This window comes from Homalodisca vitripennis, chromosome 4, assembly GCF_021130785.1.
Source record: "Homalodisca vitripennis isolate AUS2020 chromosome 4, UT_GWSS_2.1, whole genome shotgun sequence".
Lineage (NCBI taxonomy): Eukaryota > Metazoa > Arthropoda > Insecta > Hemiptera > Cicadellidae > Homalodisca > Homalodisca vitripennis.
Window position 1 is genome coordinate 32,127,872 of NC_060210.1, and position 24,680 is coordinate 32,152,551.

At 32.2% G+C, this 24,680-nt stretch overlaps 2 protein-coding genes across 3 annotated transcripts in view; one reads left to right on the forward strand and one right to left on the reverse strand.

Moving 5' to 3' along the window:
- Positions 1-1,408, reverse strand: part of LOC124359120 (FACT complex subunit SSRP1-A-like) — a 32,975-nt gene extending 31,567 nt beyond the window's left edge. Inside the window, exon 1 of one of the 2 annotated variants that reach the window (XM_046811583.1) lies at positions 1,186-1,408. In XM_046811583.1, coding sequence (XP_046667539.1) covers positions 1,186-1,317 — 132 coding nt within the window. In that variant the 5' untranslated portion in view covers positions 1,318-1,408. The remainder of the gene's footprint in view (positions 1-1,185) is intronic. The other variant, XM_046811584.1, reaches the window with a different exon arrangement.
- A 13,225-nt stretch (positions 1,409-14,633) lies between these two features.
- On the forward strand, positions 14,634-24,380 carry LOC124359121 (homeodomain-only protein-like). Its single transcript, XM_046811585.1, has 3 exons — positions 14,634-14,771; positions 19,652-19,833; positions 23,276-24,380. The coding sequence occupies exons 2-3, from the start codon at positions 19,660-19,662 to the stop codon at positions 23,345-23,347; spliced, it is 246 nt and encodes an 81-aa protein (XP_046667541.1). The 5' UTR covers positions 14,634-14,771; positions 19,652-19,659; the 3' UTR covers positions 23,348-24,380.
- Positions 24,381-24,680: the final 300 nt, after the last annotated feature.

A 24,680-nucleotide genomic window follows, 5' to 3' on the forward strand; every position in this document is an offset into this window, starting at 1 on the left:
AATTAGGAAAACTGAAGACGACCATATTTACTCCTATCACAGTACAGTTGTTTCTTTCCCACAAATTTCACATAATGGGTTTTTCGGTACGAGTCCAACACACGTTGAAGCCATGAAAAAGCAACGGCATGTAGTTTTCTAAGATTGACTGCCATTTTTAATAACCAGAATTACTTATGTAAAATTGAAATATTATCCTATGTGTATTATTTTAGAGTGTTTACAGCTGTTGATATAGATTATTTGTTAATAGTTCAAAATAATTAATCAGTATTGATTGATTATATCGATGGTTATGATTAAGTAATATCGTTTGCCAATATCGATATAAAAAACCGGATCCACTTATCGTACCCTACCCTTTTTTATGTAAATGCTAATATATTAATTTTAAGGTGTAAAACGAGCTGAACTATTATGGTATTCGAAATACCTATCACATACTTGGGTTCGACATTTTGTTTTCAGTAATTTCAGATAAGCCTAGTCATGAATATTGCGAACTGGATAGTAGTGGTGGTCGTTTATCATATAGCCATCTTAGAATATTCTAACGGCTTAGAACGTACATATATACTAGATTTTTCCGACCAGCCTTAGTTCAAACTACCTATTAGCTTATTCTTATTCATCCCATTTTCATGATGGTGTTAATCTACTTAAGTTGAACTTGTTCGTACTAAGTAGAATATTCAAACTATATTCACTTCAACGATCCATGAATTTAAGACAATTTACAAATATTTATTATGGTGTTTTAAACTTAGACCTCACATTAATTAAAAGCATCACATCAGATAATGTGTAAACTAAATTATAATCCTATTTCTTTCTTGTGTTGAGTGTTTCTGTGCTTGTATTTGTTTATATTTATTCCTTTGTGTTGTGTAATTTTATTTATTTTGGTGATCAATTTTCTCAACTGCTTGACAACACAGTTTGATAATGATAGTCTATAGGCGAGATAATCTATTTCAGTTGACAACGTACATAACCTCATTTAATTAATGACATGATACAACATAACCTATCCTACCTACTTGATAAAATAATTAAGAACTTGTTGCAAATGAAAAAATCTTACAGTTGATTATATTCTATTACGTATCTACTGATATCAATAATTAAATTGCGTTAAAAAACAAGGCAAAAGCATTCGTAAATAATTCCTACTAAACTTCATACCATTCCATTCCAAGCTTGATTGTTATGTATCAACAGTAATTTTATATTTGAATTTGTCCAATCTGAATTCAAAATACCTAAAAACTCACTCCCTTCAACTGGGAGTTTACATGTATAATTTTTAGATATCATACTGACAATCTGAGATATAAATTTTTAATCAACCTAACCTCAACAACATTATCAGTTCACATTTCACAGTCCACTTCCTTCCACTATACTCCTTTTTTTTTTAAAGGCTATGACTTTGTCATTTGGTGACGGGGTCTTTTACACTACTAATCGTTGACTCAACGACCCTTTCTGAGAAAATAACAAATAAGACAGGGTCATTTAGTCTACAGGTCGTTGAGACAACGACCCCATTTTGATATTTAAGATTTTCTACATAGGTTCGTTGTGACAACGACCCAGTAAAATGAATGAAAAGGTCAATTACTCAACTGGGTTCGTAGCAACAACGCCACTTTTTGCCAGTTTAGTTTAATATTTCAAAAGATGGGTCCGTTGTCTCAACGACCCTAAATTATATTAAATGCTTATATTGAAAGAACCAGGTCTTTTACTCAACCATTCTTTGTGTCAACGGACCAAAATGGAGAAATGTATAAGCAATTGTGAAGAAGGGTCGTAGCGACAACAACCCATTTTTAACTCAATGGATAAAATATAGTAAGAGGGTCGTTGAGACAACGACCTACTTTTAAACTGTTCAGAGGTTCTTTTAGTCTACTAGGGTCTTTGTGTCAACTGCGTGCAGCCGGACATTGTGGCGAGATGTTACTGCGCACCAGTCGTACGGCGCTGAATGTTGCGCTCGTATTGATGTAGCGTACATTATTCTCTTGCCACTATAAATTTACAAATGTAATAATTTGTTTTGTATTCATTTAAAATTATATTAATATAAACCCCTTTTAACCGGATACAGATATACTTTATAAGCAGTAATGATAAGACATTACCAAGTAAGAGTGATAAAAATGGAATGCAAATAAATATTAAAAATGGAAATTGTAACGATAAATAGCAATTCTAAATATCAAGAATATAGATCAAATTAATAATAGTAGATAAAAACCTGGAATAACAAAAACCTTGTTTCTTTTATTTATGGTTGGTAGTTGTTAAAATAGCCATATATATATATATATATTATATATATATATATATATATATATAAAATATATAAATAAATATATATACACACATATATATGTATATACACACATATATATGTATATATATATATATATATATTACATACATTTTTGGTCTGTAGTGGTTATGGATTCTGGGGGTTGTGATCGTGAAAATCCTAAATATCTCCCGGAGATTCCAGCATAAGGTAAATTGCAACTGTTTATTATTACATGCACCTAAAAGTTTCCTTACCACCATTTTGTATTCTATTATTTTGTATCAAATGTTTGGTCAAATTTTCAAACATTTGTATCTGGTTTGAAAATTTTTAAATTTTGAAATAAAGTTTTACTGTGCTGTTGGTAGAACACTTTTGCAAAAAGAGTTACGGGACAATGTTTATATGCGGCTTGATAAAAATACAAATACAATTTATAGGGAGATAAGAACTTCCGAAAATAAAAGCATTGCCTTATTATTTACAAAGATAATTATATTAATCTTTTAAATGTACATAAAGTTTTCGAGTTTTATATAACTTCGTTACAAAAAATACTTTCTGAATGGCAGTTGAATTGAAATTATGGCGATATTCAGAGATACACTGACATTGCGAGTGACATTGGGAGTACTCAAAATAATTTAGTATATTGAAGGTAAAGGTTAGCAACTTGTAAAGGCGTGCCTTTGATCCGATTGTTTGCTTTATATGAGGAAATATTAATAAACTATCAGAAACACTCTACAACTAATGATATAATGCTCGGTGGCTCACACTGGATTTAAAATTGTAACATAAAAAATCTAAAAATACAGACTGAAGGTCGTTCGGACTAGCGTGCGTTCGGATTACTGTGGACACGGATTCAAAGTGGACAGTTATTGAACGTTTAAAATGTTGATTGTGGGTGACACCATAGTGTGTACTGGCTAGCGATAGTAGTACTAAAGATTATTTAGCAAGCAATTGGTATAAAGGTGCTAAAATTAACAGGATAGTCAAACTTCTTAATTTTTTATTGTTGACATCAGTAACTATGGTTATGGAAAGTGAAACGTAATTTCATTCAAATTTAAAGTCAGACCAAGCTACTGTAAAATTTTCAAAACTGCACTTCAATAATCATCATTTTAAATAAAAACAGTGGATCAATGTATTATCAAGTAAAATTTCATGCCTACAACTTTAAATCTTGTTTAAACAAGAATGTCATTCTCAATAGTCATAATCTTCAGTAGGAAACAAAACTATGATTAAATCCGTACCGGCTGCCACAATGCCTTCCAAGGACCAAGTCATCAGTGGGAACAGAAGTTTTGAAGGATAAAATTCTCCGAATCCTTGTCGGTGACCAGGATATCTTCCTAAGTACCTGAAACCGTAAGTTTAAATAAACGTTTTCTGAAAACTAATAGTTGAATATTTTGCTAGCTGTCTGGATTTCATTACAAGAACCTAAACTCAAAAGTATGAAAAATTTAGTGGAAGAAAATAGTTGTGATGGATTGTTCACAGCAAAATTCCTTGTCGACGGTTCTAGATCTCAAGCCTGGACCTGAAATTCTCCGAGGCGGAACAACCCTGATGGACTGCTACAGCAAAATTCCTTGTCGACAGTCTAGATGTCAAGTCTGGACTTGAAATTCTCCGAGGCGGAACAACTCTGATGGACTGCCACAGCAAAATTCCTTGTCGACAGTCTAGATGTCAAGCCTGGACCTGAAATTCTCCGGGCGGAACAACTCTCTGATGGACTGCCACAGCAAAATTCCTTGTCGGCGGTCTAGATGTCAAGCCTGGACCTGAAATTCTCCGGGGCGGAACAACTCTGATGGACTGCCACAGCAAAATTCCTTGTCGGCGGTCTAGATGTCAAGCCTGGACCTGAAATTCTCCGGGGCGGAACAACTCTGATGGACTGCCACAGCAAAATTCCTTGCCGACGGTCTAGATGTCAAGCCTGGACCTGAAATTCTCCGAGGCGGAACAACCCTGATGGACTGCTACAGCAAAAATTCCTTGTCGACAGTCTAGATGTCAAGTCTGGACCTTGAAATTCTCCAAGGCGGAACAACTCTGATGGACTGCCACAGCAAAATTCCTTGCCGACGGTCTAGATGTCAAGCCTGGACCTGAAATTCTCCGAGCGAACAACCCTGATGGACTGCTACAGCAAAATTCCTTGTCGACAGTCTAGATGTCAAGTCTGGACTTGAAATTCTCCGAGGCGGAACAACTCTGATGGACTGCCACAGCAAAATTCCTTGCCGACAGGTCTAGATGTCAAGCCTGGACCTGAAATTCTCCAAGGCGGAACAACCCTGATGGACAGCCACAGCAAAATTCCTTGTCGGCGGTCTAGATGTCAAGCCTGGACCTTGAAATTCTCCGAGGCGGAACAACTCTGATGGGACTGCTACAGCAAAATTCCTTGTCGACAGTCTAGATGTCAAGTCTGGACCTGAAATTCTCCGAGGCGGAACAACTCTGATGGACTGCCACAGCAAAATTCCTTGTCGGCGGTCTAGATGTCAAGCCTGGACCTGAAATTCTCCGGGGCGGAACAACCCTGATGGACTGCTACAGCAAAATTCCCTTGTCGACAGTCTAGATGTCAAGCCTGGACTTGAAATTCTCCGAGGCGGAACAACTCTGATGGACTGCCACAGCAAAATTCCTTGTCGACAGTCTAGATGTCAAGTCTGGACCTGAAATTCTCCGAGGCGGAAACAACTCTGAAGGACTGCCACAGCAAAATTCCTTGTCGGCGGTCTAGATGTCAAGCCTGGACCTGAAATTCTCCGAGGCGGAACAACTCTGATGGACTGCCACAGCAAAATTCCTTGTCGGCGGTCTAGATTTCAAGCCTGGACCTGAAATTCTCCGAGGCGGAACAACTCTGATGGACTGCCACAGCAAAATTCCTTGTCCTCTAGATGTCAAGCCCTGGACCTGAAATTCTCCGAGGCGGAACAACTTTGAAGGACTGCCACAGCAAAATTCCTTAGTCGGCGGTCTAGATGTCAAGCCTGGACATTAAAGATCTCCGAGGAAGAAATCAAATTGATGGATTGCCAACAACACAGTTCCCTGTCGGCGGTCGAGATGGCAAGCCATGACCTAAAATTCTAGTTGAAGAAAATTCCTTGTCGACCACATTCTTATAAGATCTAGAAATACCGCCATTAAAGATCTCAGTGGAAGAAATCTTATTACGGATTGCACAACACAGTTCCCTGTCAATCGAGATGGCAAGCCATGACCCTGAAATTACTAGTTGAAGAAAATAATTCCTTATAAATGATACCGGCCATTCCTTCTTACTTGAACATTGTAGGATCTGACAAATTCTTGAATTTAAACAACTTACAGTAGTTACAAATTCTATAACAGCTTAGTAGTCTCAGGTACTGTCTGTACTTGGGGGGGTGGCGGAGGGTCAATTGTGAAATAAAGTTGTAAATGAATATGAAAATATTTCTTTTTATTTCAATGAACGATAAAAATCCTTAGTAATAGTTTAAAAAGATAACACACTATTGTGAATGAGCTGGTTTTAATGTTCAATAAAACTTACAAAACATTCTTATTCTGGCTGCATTTCACAAAGCTAAAATAGGCTGCATCTTATAATTTTGTCTTTTAGGAGACTTAAAAAACTCTATTGCACTTAAAGAAATACTGTAAAATATATAATCTCCTTTTCACCTATAACAAAATTATGCAGTGTTCAATAATATTTATCGTCACTGTGTTAAATAGAAGAAAATAAAAGAACCATTTTTCACTTTTATATTTCAGGGGATTTAATACCGTCTTCAGGAAGTTTTAAATTAAGTTAATACAAATCTATAAAACGTAAACAAGAATCATGGAAATGATAAATTTAAACACAGTGCATAACATTTGATAAAGTCCAGCTGACGTAAAATTTTTCTTATTTAATCTTGTTCGAACAGTTGATTTTTAGAAAGGATGGAATAAAACTTTTAATTTTGACAAATTTTTTAATCTTTAACAATAATTTAAATTTATGTCTTTAAAAATTTGTATTAAATTTAGACCAAATGGGTTTTTTTTGTCTTCAACATGATTTAATGAGTTTGCTCTACGTGCTTTAGTTTTAATCTGTTGTAATTTTTCATCAGGGAATGGTGGTAGTTTGGTGTATTCCTTTTAATGTAAAACACTCTTGTTTATGTTCTAGACCATGTCTTGCTAATGGTTTTTCTTTATTTTTATGAATATATCAAACCTATGCCCTGTCATACGGATTCATAAATGGTTAGATGTTTGGCCAATGTATTGTATGGAGCATTACTTGCAATTTATTTGGTATATTAGATTTTTAGAATTACAGTCATTGTTGTCAATTATAGGATGGCTTTATATGAAAAATATATATCAAAGGGAGATGTTGCGGCAAGCCAATCAACCTTTTCACCAAAACTACTTCCTTTTAATATTAGTATTTTTAAATAATTTGTTTAACTATTTTGCTACCAGGCAACTTATTTATAGAAAGGTGTGTCTCTGATGTTAAATTTCCAAAATATACATGTACGTATATTTTATATACGTAAAACTCGAGACCGGTTGCCAATAAAACTATTGCATTGTCTGCTAACGACACCATTTTGAGGAAGGAACCACCTCACCCGAGCCTTTACCTGAGGGACTACCTTCACTGTTGTTTCTGTAGTTGTAGTTAGAATATTTAAGTTTCATTCCATTGATATTTGACCATAGATTAATTTAAACTGTTAAAACTATCCAATGCAAACAAACCTCTTTTAACAACTTATACATGTAATTAACAAATCGATTACATGGTATAGTTGATACGCTAAATATTCTACAGTTACACGATGGATTAGCTACTGAGTGGTAAGAAAGTTTTGATATCAGATGATGTATATAGTGTCGACTACAGTAACTCACCTAGACTTATAAATGAACTCAATCAGATATAATACAAATAACATACGGGTAGTGGAGCGCACAGAATTCAAGTACGTATATGTTTACAATATACCTAATATATTACGCTCAGCCGAAAAAATGAGTATACATGCGCCAAAATGGAGCTCCTTCTTGTCTATGTATAAATAAAAGATTCATATAAAATTTAAAGCACACAAAAAAGACATTTTTAGAAATATCTTGCGGATGGATAGGGTACTTGTGTTACCATGCCACATCTAAAAATGTCATAATGACTGTACACAGTTTTGCTTACAAATTTATTTCTTCTGCGATTTTCCCGTCACTGTACGGTTAACCGCAATAGCAATTTAAAAGTGATCGCTATAAATCAGTAACCATATATAAGTCAGCAATTCGTTTTCGATATATTGTGCGGTCATACAGACATACAGAAATTAAATCTTTCGTCCTTCCTCAGATGAGTGGCTTCGGCACTGTCAATCGAATTCCTCATAGTGCATGTTTGGAGTTGTAGTTGTCAAAATTTAGTATTAGTGTTTTCATTTGTTTGCAATGTTTTCATTTTAACTTTAATTTGAACGTTGGGTACTGTTTGATTAACCATTTAATAATAATTAGAAACCTCAACCTGTTTCCGACAGAAGTAGAAATATGAATGACAGTTACATTATTTCAGTTTATGTACATGAGTGAAAATATATTTTAATACAATAAACAAGAAATGGGAATCATAACTAGAAATGTATGTCTTAAAAATATTTCTTATATTTTATAAATACAACTGTTACCAGACTTTAAATCTAGTTAATAATATATATACGTATAATAAACAAAATATTTAGATATAATACTTATACAAAGTATTTACCCTTATATCAGATGTTAGGGACTAAACTCGGCACAGACGCAGCGCCTTCCATGCCTACCGGGCTAGGAGTTGACTGATTGACCCTGTTTCGTTTTGAAAGTGCTTGTTTGGGACGGAGGGGCGTTTGAGACAACGATCAGTTGAGTAAACGCCCTAGAATGTCTTATTTGAGGTTAGATGCATTATAGGGTCTTTGAGTCAACGACCCCTTAATACATATATTTCAACTTATTCTGAAAACTAGGTTGTTGATTCTACGAACCTTTTTTCTACTTTTCAACTTTTAATTTATATTTGGGCCGTTGATACAAAGATCCGTAGTTGTAAACGGCCCAATTTAATGAATTAGATAAAAAATATAGAAAAAGGGTCGTTGTGTCAACGAACCCACTTGTAGTTCTATTCTTATATTCGGTATATGGGTCGTTGTGACAAAGAACCATTGGATTGAACTTTTAGTTTTCTTAGTAAATCGGGTCGTTGTCACAAACGCTTCGTAGAGTAAAAGACCCTCTGTTATTTTGTTATTTTTTCAGAAAGGGTCGTTGAGTCAACGATTAGTAGTGTAAAAGACCCAACACTGATATTGCAAATATAAAAATAGGGTCGTTGAGACAACGATTCGTAGAGTAAAAGAGCTGCCCCCTGTCATTTAGACCCGATGTTCACTATGTATAACACTATACTCCTCCCTCCCCACAAGCACCTCGTGGGACACCTACATGGACTTGATCATACACTCATTGATCATACTTGTACACCATACACCTCGGAGAGAAAGAGTGGGGCTGAGCTGAGCAGCTCCGACAATTACCGAACATACGGCTGATCAGCGACCTCAGTTCGGAACGTTTATGATTTCTATGATCTATTAGAATGAATGAGTCGTTTTGTATCCAAACATATCTGAAAAACATAGAAATTATATAGAACGTATACCACAATATCATTGAAGTGGAAAGTGAAAGGTGCAGTGCTGCCAACGTAAATGCCTCCACTTAATGTCTATGTTTGTTCATTTTCTCGGTTTATTGTATGTCATAGTTTGTCTATTTACCATTGCTATTTTTACTGTCTGCTGTTTTGAAACACTGTTACGAATATCCCTGTTATATTATTTTATAGTTTATTATGTTTTTTCTGTTGTTACTGTTATTAAGTTATTTCTGTTATTATGTTATTTCTATTGTTATAGTTTATTTATTGTTGCGTTCTTTCATTATGGTATTGTTATAGTTTTTAAAACATTTAAATAAGTTTTTATTCTAGCATATATCATGCCTTGCATTAGAGTATTATGTAATATTTCCTTTCAGTCATTCACATGTTTTTGTTGAGGTAATTTTTTGGTTTAGGTTAAGTTGTAATTATTGATCTTGAATTATGGATCTTGAATGTAAAAATGGAGTATGTCCGTTGGAAATAAATAAATAAATAACAATAATTTTTATTCAATTATTTATATTAATATTGAACTTTCTTTATACCTCTAAAGACACTTGACAAAATGTGACATTGTGCACAACGAATACTGTCATAATATCATCATATTTTACATATAGGCTTAAAACGACGGTATATATATTTTTAATTTAATTGGAAAGCTATTAAAATTAATAGGGCAAAGCAACACATTCATAAGCATAACTGTAACATATTTTAATATAGAGTCCTTAATTGGTAGTACATACATTAATAATTACGCTACAAAAGCTGTAATAAAAAGTTATCACAGTAGATGTGTTAAGAATTAGAAACCAAACCAAGTGGATTACAAAACAAACTTGCGAGAACATGTTCAACGAAAACATATATATAGAAATATGAAAATCAATCACAACTACCTAACTTAAATACCTAACATAGCACGTGACATCGTTAATAAATGCAACATTTTTCTAATTAGATTATAGTAATATAACTGACAAATTCAGTTTAAGATCATACATATACGAGTATGAGTATGGTTTGCAATATTTTGAACACCACTTTTATGGTTACGTAGAAATATATATATATATATATATATATATATATATATATATAATATGTATTATATATTATAATATATTCACCATATGTATGGTGAAAGTATTTTAGTCCTACTGATCTCTAAAGCTATAAATATTAATTACGTTTTAAGATCAAGGTTTGATTAAATAAATGTAATTGTACTACATCCTTCAACATTCAGCTTGAAAATGTAATTTAAATATATGTATGCTGTACCAAACTACTGAAAAATGTTCAACTCAGAGTATAAGCTGAAAACACAGTGGCACATTTTAATAGGTTTGCCAGGTACTGAACTAAACTAAATCCAGAATAGCATGAAGCGAGAACGCGCGGACTGCTCATTCCACTATTCCAATACACGGGATATCTGTAATTGGCAGGAGGGGCCCCTCCATCACCACTCATTCTCTCCGAGGTGTATGATCAGTCCATGCAGGTGGCCCATAAGGAGCTCGTACTCCTTCCCTCTGCGTTTTATATTTTTTTATAGTGCTAAAGAGTAAAAAGGAACAAATGGGATATAATGTATACTTGGATAGAGCTTATGGATACATCTCAGGAATAAAATGACTATGACACCTGTCCACTATAACGTATTTGTTTTATTTATTAATCCTCCAATACAACTTATATGCTAACTATTTTATGTTTTAGAATACGCTATCTATTGGGATTAAAAATTCTCAAAAATCCCCAATATTTTTAATTAGTCTCAATAAAAAGTCAGAAACCCTACATTATTAAAAAAAAAAACTGTATTACAGTTTAACTACTTAATATTATTAACCAAAATTTACACGTAAGAAAATGTTAAACTGAATTACAGAGCAAAACCCACAACAAACAATGATTTTTAAGTCATCTATTACGCTTACAAACGTATTTCCAGAAATGTAGTCAGAGCAACACCGTCGTATGATAAAGAAAAACATCTCTACAAATAATTTACCCAAGAGTTATCGAAATGTCATAAGCACAAATACAGGATACTTCTAAATGCCATCCACCAGTTCATATATATAATATATTCCGATATATATATAGATGGAAATACATTTAAAGATCCTATAAATATTGTCTATGCTTTCAACATTTATTTCGTTCAAGTACTGGATCAAATAACATCATTAAAATCTTTACCTGATAAATTTTCTTTACAAAAACCCAGCTTTAAATTTGGATTTCCAAATTACAATAGGCTACGCTAGATCACATTTCACGTTAAGATTTCGCTGAAGTTGCAAACCTTAAGACTAGCTCATTTCTTTCTCGAGTTGTTCAGCGGATAAACAGATAGACAGTCAGATAGAAGAGACATTTTACAGCCCCCAAAGCCTTGATCACTCAGAAGGATCCATAATCAAGGCCCAAAGCAAACGGAAGAGGTACAGTATTCTGCCAGCCCATTGAGTGATAAGATTCATGAATACCAGCGAAATCCCAAGAATGGAAATTTACCATCATTTAAATCATTCTTGTCTATGTACAAATGAAGTTTCATGCAAAATTGAGCCTACAGATGAACTCTTTCTCGAGATATGTAAAGAAGTGTTCATTCAAATCACATAGAACAACGCTTATCATAAAACACGACGTTGCGTGTGTTGCCTATAGCTGTATAGAATGTAGTTATATGCTAAATTTCAATTCCATATCTTAATTTGTCCCTGAGATATCGACTAACGGAGGGCAGACACCCAGGCAGATAGACATAGAGACAGACTGAATGAGAATTTGGCCAGAACCCTTAGTGATGGCAGAATAAATCAAAACTTAAGTTTATAGCTAAAATTACTCGATCCTGAGTTTTTTCTATCAGCCAAATCCCACGAAGGGCCATGTACATCCATCAAAGTTTACCTCGTCTAAATAGAAATAACCGATAAACCAGAGTAAAAAGAAACGCCCAATAGAAAGTAACGGGCCTTTTGTAACTCTCAGCCAAATCTCATCAAGGGACTTGCACATCCATGAAACTCTACCTTGTCTATATAGTAATAACCGATATACCAGAGTATAAAAAGCATTCAATATAACGTAATGGGTCTTACCAACCATCCTAACAAATTAACTTCATTGCATGGTTATGTGACTATGTCATATGATTGTATTTTGTTTTCAATTCAGTTTATGCTATGATTTTCTCGTTGCCATCTTGATTACCTACAGATCTATGTACAAATATTCGCGAACGCTCAACCAATTCCCATGGACATGTACCATCATGGATGTTTATTTTCCCTGTATAGAAATGGATATTGGTGGAAAATTTAAAGTCCAATTCGTTCTTGAGATATCGTTCTCTCGGACGGTCAGACAGACAGAAGACAATGTTTTCCAGCTAGGTAGGCTATCTCTCCTGTCAGGGAGTTCGCAGACGCTTAACCAATTACAAGTCACTACAATTCAATTATTATCAATTTGTTAAACATACGAATTTATAAAATCAACAGATATTATATGATAGCATCTTTATATGGCTTGTTAAACTAAGTTCAAGGCAGATTACTGAATCTCAAACTTTAATAAACATGTAATTTAGAGTAGACGTTTTTCCAAATTTTATTAATCTTGTGAAAGCTTGTGAAATGCAATACTTACAAGGGAGGTTGGATGGACGTTGCGAATTATCGCCCAGTATCTGTACTGGTAATTAGTGAAACTATTCTTTGTCTGTAATGCGTTATATTGACAGATATAATAATTATTTATCAATTATTCCAAAAGGATTTAGAAAAAAAGAAGCTCAAAAGTTGATAGAGATTTCTGTATAATACATTTCATGATAACTGTATTGGAAAACTATCTGTTTACAATGTGAATTTTCTTAGATCTCCTCCAAAATACTTTATTGACAACAATTAAAAAATTGTATATGCTTTACAAATATAGGTTTGTGCACTAAGACAGAAATCACTAGAATCGTTTCTTACTAATAACAGAACTCAAAAAGTTGATATCTCTAAAATTATTAGAATCAGTAACACTTTCGAGTTCTACAAGGTCTAATGACTAGTCTAATACTATTTATAATTAAATATTAATCAATGTAGTTAATCCACAAAGATTGGAAAGTTGATTCAATATGCTGATAACACAGCAATATATCTATAAATACAAAGATATGAAATTTCTTATAATTACTAGAAATCCATATGTTTCAAGATTTACTATATATACACATATTTACAGAAATGTATTTTAAAAACTAGCAAAAATTAGATTTATAAACATTGGCTTTTAACTCGCATTCCAACAAATGAAACGAAACTAATGTTATGGTTAATAATACCTTACTGCCTTCTAATACATTTGCGCTGCATCCAAAGCGACAGGATATTCATAGAGTTGGTAAGGTTGGGGTCAAGGTCCACCTCCAGTCGAGATCCCATGAGGAGAGAAAACGGGCACCATATTATTCTTGTCACATCAGAAGAATGGGAGTTTAGCTGTTCTAGCCTCTTCCAGTCAAAGCGGACAGAAGATCTTGGATTACTCCTTTATGCTCAGGCTTTAAAAAACATTTAACATAAAATGAGTCCCACCCACTCACACCAAATCCTTCCAACCCTTTTTACCCCTATATCGCGACATTTACTGTTAGTAATGTGCCGCTCTTGTAATCCACTGGACTGCCCTGATTTAAATGACACAGTATTTGCTGAACTCTATTCATATTATAAGTTCTATTGGAAGGTAAAAACAGCCAAAAGTGAAACTTCCTGGATCAAAATTACAATTACGTAATATATTGTAATTACGTAATTGACTCTACATACTAGTAGTATGTTTATTTTAAGCATACCGTATTCAAAGTTATACCTAAATATATATTCAGGCATAACTTCATAGAGACAGTAATGTTGTACTATGAATATTTTACATGTACGTTAATTTTGATGTAGTGACCATAATAGAGAATAATAAAAACAACTAATAAGAGCTTTGTTGATCAAAGTATTGCAGTATAGAAAAGTTGAAGTCAAGGAAAAATGTTTTTTAAATTGGATTTGAGTGAATGTGAACTTAGAAACCAACTGTATAATGTATAATTTACTTGATATGAAACTGTTATGGTATTTTCTGAGAACATATTATTACGATTTAATTTGGACTCATGATTTCCCCTGCCCTCTGTCGAACCCGGGTACTCACTTGCCGGGCGAACATGTTACCTCTATAACACAGAGCTCTTATTTTTTATTTTTTACGATTCAGTTATTTTGTATTTAACTGTTTGTGTGTGTATGTTTTTTAAACATATATGAATATATATATATATACTGTAGAATACATATATGTATACTTGTAATAAGCTTAGCTGGCTTAAGTCAAATTCGTCACTACTACAACGAACAGAAACAGATCAAAACTATTCAAGCGTTGTATTAACCACTTTTTTTGACACAACTTAAGAGTTCTCAGTTTTCAAAAGCGAATCAAAGAAATGAAACATTTGCGAGCATGCGCAGTTAAGAATATAAACGGAGATCCGCGGTGGCAGAGATACTTAAATTTAGTTTGCGTTTGTCTGCGCGAGTGTGATCGGCTTTTGCTGGAGTTTCTCCTAGTCTTCGTATAGTGTTTCCGTTTATTTATTTATATCTCTTAGTACGTATTATAATATTTGCACCATGATTATTTATTAATTATATAATAGGGCAAGAATTTAACTAAAAAATCTTTACATGAAATTATTATCAATAGTCCTGTGACATAAACTGCTACTGTACATTCAATGCAAAATATTACTAATTGTTATCTTACGACTATTATTTTATTTCACTCCAATAAGGTGAAGAAAATAGGGAATAACAAATTTTACATTAAGCTGATAATAATTGGCTAAAAGTGTAAAATAATTCACTTCCAAACATGAATTTATCAAACAATTTGAGAAAATAATGAGATATAACTGTTGTTATACGTTGTATCTACTAATTTCATCAGAAATTTTACTCCAAAATCATAAATTATTCAAGTCGAAAGGATATGAGTAACGTTTTCTGTAACTTCGTTCTTCTCGGTTGTCCACAAAAATGGGCTCATGGGTTAGGTAGTTACATGATAAATATTTTGTTTAATACCAATTAGAAATATTTGATGCGTTTTGATCTTATCACTAAAATTTAAGGACATGATTATTATATACTATATAGGTATATTCTTTCATGTTTATACCATTTTACTACAGGGTTTTTATTATTCCCAACAAGCACAATTGGGAGGTTTTTTTTGTGTTATTTCCTCATTAACTAATAACATTTTATGATTCTGACGCGATGAATTTATGAGACTAATTTTATTCATATCCGAATATGGGACTCTTGATTTTGTTAAAATTCAAAATGCACAAAATGCATTACGAAAATGTTGTAAACTGGTTTCTTTCAAACAGTGGGAATATATTAATCGATAATAATCTATTTTCCAAAGATCTGTTTGGTGATTATTGCAGGGTTTCTTAGGCCATATAGTATATAGAGGAAACATCGGAACAAACATAACTAATTGATAATTGATTAGTTTAAAAATTTATTTATATGTGTACTACCTAAAAATGTTACGGTTGTCACTTCTTCTACAAAGGTATCAACCATAACATTTATTTCGTTCAGCTGGTTGGTATATGAGTTAAAACAAAAGTTTACAGCACTTCATTTTACGAGTTTAATTTTAATTTTTCAACTCTGGAAAAGATATGTAAAAATTTTCAATTCATGAAAAATGTTTATTTCTAAATAATGTGTTGTGTTTGTACTTATATACACTGTTGTGTCATCAGCATATAATACAAAAGCATACAATATATTTTTTTGGAAACTAGGTTCAATGAAATGGTTAGTTAAAATTATATTAAATAATATAATTTTGTTGTAATAATATCTATCGTAATTTTTTTAATTAATTTTTTTCTCCAAGAGCTGTTTTTCCCACTCTCTTGTAATCATCTGCTCGTTTACTCGTTCTTGCAATGAATGTGATTGCACACGTCAACCTGCCACCTGAGTTGATCACTCCAAACACCGGCAGATGTGTCCTCGTCCATTGCCTGTCTGTTTTTATTGCCTTTAGATGATCTGATATAAATTATGCATTCCATATTTAAATAGTTTTTCTGGCCAAGACAGAAGAAGTAGGTCGATTTTGTGAAACTGAAATATTAATAATTTATTTTTCATGGAGTTTTTGGGTATTTGATAGCAAACCGTTCGAAACACATTTTTTTTAAGAATAATTTTCAATTTAATAGGCCGCATATCGAAACTAAATGGTGAACCACGCAGGCCAATGACTACCAAAAATATTTATAAAATCAATATTTTTACGAAGTTTGAACTTGTTTCAGCATTTCAACAAAACGCTTAAGAAATGCTATAAAAATTCGACAACAATGCTTGTTTTTTTTATCTAGGTATATAAATAACGGAGTTGTGACATTTTGAAGTGTTTGAAGAGAAAAATAGCACACTTAAGCTCACCAATGAACATAGCCGATTTATTTATAAGATGAATCATTTATAAAGTTTGAACTTGTTTCAGCATTCCTTTTGCAAGTCCTTGGTGATCGAAAGATCTTACGGAATTTACTTATAAGAAATATCTCAAAAACCATTTGAGATACATGAAAATTGTTTATTATAGAATGCATAGGAAATGTTATAGGCATTCCAGAACTGTTGTTTTTTCTCTAAGTCCATAAATGATGGAGATATTGATTATTTAAGTCCCATCAGAATTGTGCTATCATCAACAACTAGTGATAGGAATGCTAAAACAAGTTCAAACTTGGTACAAAAAATTAAGATCATACAAATGTCTTGGCCAGCTTAGTACACCATTTTGTTTCAATTGTGATTGGCATTCAAATTTAAGAAAATTCACAACTCTGGTATTTATAAACTTAATAAGAGATAAAACTGTCCTGCAATGCTTATTATATTTTCTAAACTTTTGTAATAAAATAAGTTTTTGTATCTCGAATAGCTTTCAAGATATCGACTTACATATAAATACCATGAGATTGAATTAATATTTATTAATAATAATATTTAAAAAATATATATATATTTAAGTCATTACAAAATCTACCTACTTCTTCCAACTGACCTAGAAGAATTATTCAACTCCTTACACTATGTAAGGGAGCTGGCATACAAATTTTTATTTTGTGATTATAAAATAAAAATCAAATCAGCTTGCATAAAAATGTTATCTTTCAACTTAAAAGTATGTGACCAGTAACTTTATGTAATTGTTGAATTCTAAGCTACTATTCTTAATTAAATGTCCTTAAAATTCGTTCCTAAATATACTGCTCTAAAAGTCCACATTGCTTTTCTTTTCTTTTTTACCTTATAAAACATACAGACAAGCTTGTACAGCATTTACTGTACTGTACCAAGAAATTGTCATCTGGGGTTCAGAGTATGAGTCAAGTTCTACGTTCAGTACTATTTATAAAAAAAAAACAGTGAAATTACTGTCTAAAATTATATTCAGCACACTATATTAACTAAAACTATATTAGTTATTGATAGATCATTTCTGTTGCCTATTTTAAAAATTGTTTACAATGAAAATGTTAAAACAAATTCAATTTTAATGTAAAACAAAACAACATTTAATACAAATGTAAGGCAGATTTTCATAAACCCATTCTGTGCCCATGATCTAAATAAAAGTAGGTAACAAAGGTTTACAATTCCACAGCTTGACATTTTACTTGATGTCAGTGCCAAGTCTATTTTCACACAACAAATCTGACCTGTTTCCTTTCACACAGATTTGTCACCAACCATGCATATCTAAATATTCCTGGTGTAAAACCAGATTTATAGTACTATACATTTTGCTGTGCAGCTCTCTTATTATATGAGCATTTAGCTTTTACTATATACATTAAAGAAAATTCAATACAGCATTTTCACATATTTATATATTTTTTTTAAATGTGTTAACTAATACAATACAATCGTTTTATTCACAGAGACAGCAGTTAGTGTTATGAATGTTGTTGATATGTACTATAATTTAGATTTAGTTACTATAGAGAAAATTTTAATAAACTACTACTACACACTTTAAATAAATGGTTAAACTTAATTTGTATTCTGATGATTATAGCTAGAAATAATAAATAACTCAGTATGATACAAATGTGAACTTTAATGATGATAAATTAATTGACATACAAGTTTGAATTTTGAAACAAGATGGAGGATACAATAATGGTAAATTTTTTTTAAATACAGTTCTTAAATTTTAGGGCAGGGTGGTCGTGCTGGCTTAATGAAATAGAAATATTAGGTATTGTTTTTAATAAAAGATATTGTAATTTGAAAAATAATTTTGTTAAATTTTAATTATATTAATTTTGAATTGTTAGCCAAATCGAATGTTCCTAGGTTTTATGTTCTTCCAATGGATCACTGTTAAACTTAAAAGGAATTTTCTCACCCAATGTCTGTCTTCTGCTTCTCTGTACTTCAGTGATAATATGAATTTAATAAATTAACCTTTCTTTTGAAACAAATACTGCTGAATAAAAATGTAACCAGTTTATTTATTTAATATAATAATCTTGCTTCACTTCTTCTATATCCCTCTCTCCTCTAAACTTTTAAACCTCTGCTCTCTTCACTCAACAATCATTTCTGCACACTGTATCACTGACTTTAGTTCACTTTATAACTTTTGAGTTTTATATGTAATAAGGTGAATTTTGATTAATTTTTATATGTTTAATTTTGTATTTATTATTGTTTGTATTAAAATTTGAGACAATTTATAATTAATTATTCCTTAATTATTTAATTATTATTACTAATACATTTCTAAATTAAATTAAATATTGAAATGAATGTGAGATGGGTGTATGAAATGAGTCATTACAAAATAAAAAATATGACTAGTAATGTGGGTTACTTTGCGACAAAAGTTTATTGTAGTATAGCTAAGGGTAGAATTTTCCTATTTAATTTCAAAAGCTGTGAAAAAAAGAAGTAATTCTTTTGTTACATATAATTTCTTATTTAATTGAGATTAAATATTTGAATAATGTATATTATTACTATTGTGATTTATGAATTCATCAATGTACAAAATTTGAGAAAACAGCAACTAATTTTAATGGTTTTGGTTTTATTCATTTAATCCAAAAACTTATAAATAAGAAGAAATGTTGAAGCTTTGAAACTAAAAGGCGGGGTATTAGTAATTTGATTTTTGTTTAAATATGATAACATACGCATATGTGCAATGTAAAGAATTGAGATTGTTTTTCTTAACATCAAACTGTTGCATTTTAAACAACAAACATGTTATTTTTTAACATATTTTACAATATCTTTGTATTATATTCACAAATAAATTGCGCTAAGTAGATGTCTCTAGAAAACATTCTGCAACTTTCCAGATGTTGTTTCTAGTTATTGACTACAATGAGACAGATAGGTTTAAATTATCAATCTTTGTTGCTTGCTGTATAGGCTGCAGGATGCTGAGATCTGCTCAACAATCTTCTGTGGTCCAGCCCTTGGTGTACTCTGGCCGTCTATCTCCTGAGCAGGTAGCAATGTTGGAGGCAGAGTTCACCAAGGTCAAAACTTTACATTCTACAGATCTTTCCCTGCTGGCTGCTGAGATGGCGGTCAATGAGAAGGATGTACAGGTAAAATAGATGTGAAAATAATTCAGCCTGATGGATTTACGAGGTTTAAAATTGTATAGTTCTTTGTTTGAAAGGATAATAGGATTTCAGACATTTGCCATTGTTATATTGTATCCAAGAACCAAACCTGTTTTTTCTGTGTTAGATATCATGTCACATAAAACTACTATTTTAATTATTTACTAAAATTTAATAGTTGAGAATTTTGAATGTGAACACACATGAGATTTAAATTAATGTAATAAATTAGAATAACTTTAAATCAACTTCCAACTCAGCTCACCGACGTAACAAACAATATAATGATTAATACATATTAACTAAAAATCCTTTTGAAACTTTGTTGTCCCTCTTCTATTAATATGATATTTTTATAATTTTGGTACTTTAAACCCCATCCTAAAATCTCCCCATGACTCATCCCTGTCAATAACCCTGCACAGTCAAATACAAGTTTTTGTAAAATCTGCTGATATAACTATTTCTAAAACTAGCCCAATTGCCTTAACTTGGCCCTATTTACTTTAATTTAGTAGATACACATGACAACTGACTCAAATATGTATTATCTCACAATTTACCTTTTCTGAGGGCAAGAGATAGGCCTAACTTGCTGACACTTTCAAATAAAAAGAACAAGACTTATCTTGCTGGTCATGTGTACCATTCTTTGACTTCTGGTAAGTCAACTTTACATCTCAAATTCTACTATATAAAATTTAATATAACACTCTTCTGTAAAAAGTTCATATTTAAAGCTCTTGTTTACTTATTGGTGGATAAATATATGAAATAACACAATACAGTACAATATGTAAAAAATATATAACAATATGTTTTGAGGATTAAAATATAATATCTTCTTCAGGTGTCAAAAATCTCTTGTACACAAACATGCACAAAAAGACTAAAAACCATAAAGTACGGCAATGGACCTTGTACTCAAATATTCTCATAATACCTGACTGGTACACTAACGGAAGGAAGTTCAGACTGGACAGAATAAACCAAGGTCGGACCCAGTACTAATTTTCGGGGAGTTAATTTACCATTAACTTAATTGTAACACATCATTTTTTTAAATTTAGGTGCAAACAATTCATTTTTTTCATAAAATTCTTTTTTTAATCTATGAGGGGGGCATGGCTCCCAGTCACCTCTCCTGCAATGAACACAATGTTGATGTCACTGCACAGAAGCAAGAGCATAAATATCACATCATGTATACCATTGGAGGTAGAAGACTGCAGAGAAAATCAATGTTTACATTTCTTGTGGTATCACAGCCATTTTTATTTGTTTTTTACAAAACTGCCTAAGAGTGTTTTGTGTTACAAGATTGGCCCTAATATTGTATTTTCTGTCTACTCTTCTAATTTTATCTGATAATACTGGCAAATAAGGGATTTACATGTAAGTGAATTTTTCTTTGTTTTATTTTCTGACCCAGGGTGTTTTGTATTAATTCTTGTGTTTTTGACAATTATTTATTTTATTACAGACTGAGAGTATCCATTTTTTATAAGATCTGATTAAAAGATTTTACTTCTTGTTTTAACCCATTTTTGTCTGACCACAAGCTCTTTGCTTAGAGGGGTTCAATTCAGTTTTGAAAAAATCTTCTTAGATCGGACCGTGGCTGCAGAAACCGATGGTATTGACATGGGTTTAAACAGACAGAATGGATGACTGAGTGAATCAGTTTAAAAGTACATTTTTGTTTGTTATGTAATATATGTTATTATGCAAAGTAATATTAGTTTTAGATTTTATTTGAATTTTTAAACGATTGAAAAACAGTAGCCAGATTTAAGTGGATCATTTTTTATCCGGAGTTATGTATCTATTTAGTAGTTTTTTTGTGTGTTAAATATAAGAAAGAGCTATGTGGCTCTAATTTCAACTCTGTACTCATTTAAAAATAAAGAAATTATGAATATGACTGCTAAACAAAGAGTATGCAACTCCTTCTTTGAGAGATATTTTATGGTTTGATTGAAAATTTAGATATTGACCTGTGTGTGTATTCTGTAATAAAGTATTGTCTTAAAGATGTTTCTATTCCTTACAAAACACATCCAGAAAAGAGTTTTTTTGGACTTCTAGCCCCATGGTAGACGAATGGAGGGAAAATTATATCTATGTGGAAAAAATCACTTGTTTGTGTATTAGGTGTTTTACTTTTCGTGACATAACAAAGGCAAATGTTCGAAATCCTATTCTCTTCTTATAATAGTGAAAAATACGAGGGGTATTAGAAAAATGAGATTTCCTTAATTTTTTTAAATAGACAGCTCTATATTTTTACTTAGTGTTATACATCAATTTAAAACTTAAAAGTTAAGCTATTTTTCCAAATAATCGCCGTTTCTGTCCAAACACTTTTGTAGACGATGCTCCAACGTTTCTATCCCCATGTTGTAGAATTCTGCCGCCAATCCTTTGAGGAATCGATTAACCTCTTCCTTGACTTCATCATCGGTGCTGAAGCGTTGGCCACCCAAGTGTTCCTTTAATTATGGGAGTAAGTGATAATCACTTGGGGCTAGGTCTGGGCTGTAAGGGGGATGGGGCAAAATAGTCCAGCCAAAATTTGTCAGCAGTTCTTGAGTTTGACGTGGAACATGAGGTCGAGCGTTGTCACGGAGAAGCCTTACATCACTGGACAATCTTCCTCTCCGAGGGTTCTGGATCGCGCGTCTCAGTTTTCTTAATGTTTCCCCATAAACTTCGATTAACTGACGATGAATTTCAATAGGTGAAATCTGTTTTGCATTTCAAAAACGTATCACAGCACGAATTTCTTATCTGGCGGTAACAACGATAGGGAGCTCCATCTTCGAAGGCAGCTATGTCTGCACTGTTGGAAGTAGCGAGGCGCGAGTGGTATGGATAGAGAGAGGGACAGCTGATGAGTAAGACAGTGTTGCCAGATTACTCCCAACATATCGCATTCTGTGTCGGCGGCATAGGGAACCTTATTTTTCTAATACCCCTCGTATAACATTATTTTTAATAATTTTAAAATACGCTACTTAACTAATTAACTATTGTATCGTGTTGAATTTGTTTAAGTAAACTCAAATCCATAAGTAAAGTTCATGAAAAGCAGTTCAAAAAATTCATTTACGATATTAGAACTGCTGAAAATTCATGTATCATAAGTGAGATCTCAGTAAAAAAGATCTTCAAAGCTTTACCTAAAGCAGGAAACATTTTCTTCTTCTTATGTGCCCATTTGCAGCAAATAAGTCATAACTATCATTTTTGGAATTTCTAATAATTATTTCAGTGACATTTAAAAAATTATGTTTAATGATTCCCCAATATTCAAGTTTTAAAAAAATACCAAAACCATATCTATGCCAGGGTGTAATCTGATAATCTAATTATCATGAACAGAATCAGGAATTATTCTCAGTACAGTGACACAATGTTGCAGGCTTGGTACACTCAGAGGGTTGCAGCTTGGAGAAGAGAGCAAGGCTTGTCTGACTGTTTTGGGCAGATCTAGGTGCTGTGAAACTTACACTATAACCATTATGTTCCTTTTAAATCTAGTCATTGTTGTACTAAACATAACCTCAAGTTTGTCTATCCACTTTAACAGTATTAATAATTACACTATTTATAATTCCTTTCAATTACAGAACAAGTCTGACATTTTTATTCATCAAAGAATGCAATGAACATGTTGACAAATGAGTATAATTCTTGTTCAGAATTAAAGAAAGCAACCTTATATTCATTAGCATTTATTTATAAAATTCAATAGATGAGGATAATAAAATTTAGATTTATGAAAAAGACAATGTTTTAGTCTAGCTTGTTTTTAATGCATTCACTGTGGCTTTATTCTGAATGATCTTAAGTACTCTAAAAACCTGGCACATCCTAAGGCATCTGCCGTAGTCAATGTGTTAAGGTAATGCAATTTATTAGTTTTCGGTTGGATAATTTAAAAAATTCTTAAAAAATGTTGGTCACAGCTCTATAAGATAATTTTTCTGGACAGAAAAAATGTTTTGATAGTTCCAGAAAAGGTAAACATTTGAAGCAGAATTTAGGGGCACCTTATAGTAAGACACAATCGGTAAAGCTAAAGATATACATTTTTTACAGAATATACGTGGAAGATGCCTGGAGAGAATGGCATGTTTTAAATTTTCACAACAAATGTATTTCCTAAAGAAAGATTCTATTAAAACATGCAATAATACATTATAAAAAATATAGTTTTCTATGTCACAAATCATCAAACCACTTGTCACCTCCCAAAGCTATAATTTATGTATGTATTATATAAACACGTTTTTATCTTAAACCATTTGTATTTGGCTTGATTAAGACATTACCAACATTTCTTACTTTAAATGACTGTAATTTCTCAAAGAGTGATCAAGAAAATATATTTTAACTTTTTATATCTTGATTTAAAAAGATAAAGTATCACAATTAAAAATCTATTGCACCATCATTAACCCATATCTCAGATGCTGTTGATTACATACGACTGCTCCACTAACCAGTACTGAATGTTATTTTATTTATATTAGTAAGCTAAACAAAAAATATAATAAGTTACCATTTGTAATAGATATTTATTATAGTCATATGTAAATAACTATATACTGTTGGTATTTAATAAAAATTTTATTTTATTAAAACACAGAATTCATTTTTCTCCCAATACACATTTAATGCGTTCACAATGACACATATCCCAAACGAGTACCTCATCGGGTACACGCGATCTTTCACAACTGCCATTGTATACCCAATTGGGTACACACCGGGCTTTCTTAAAGCGCGTTGTGTACTTGATAAGATACACGTTGCTATGCATT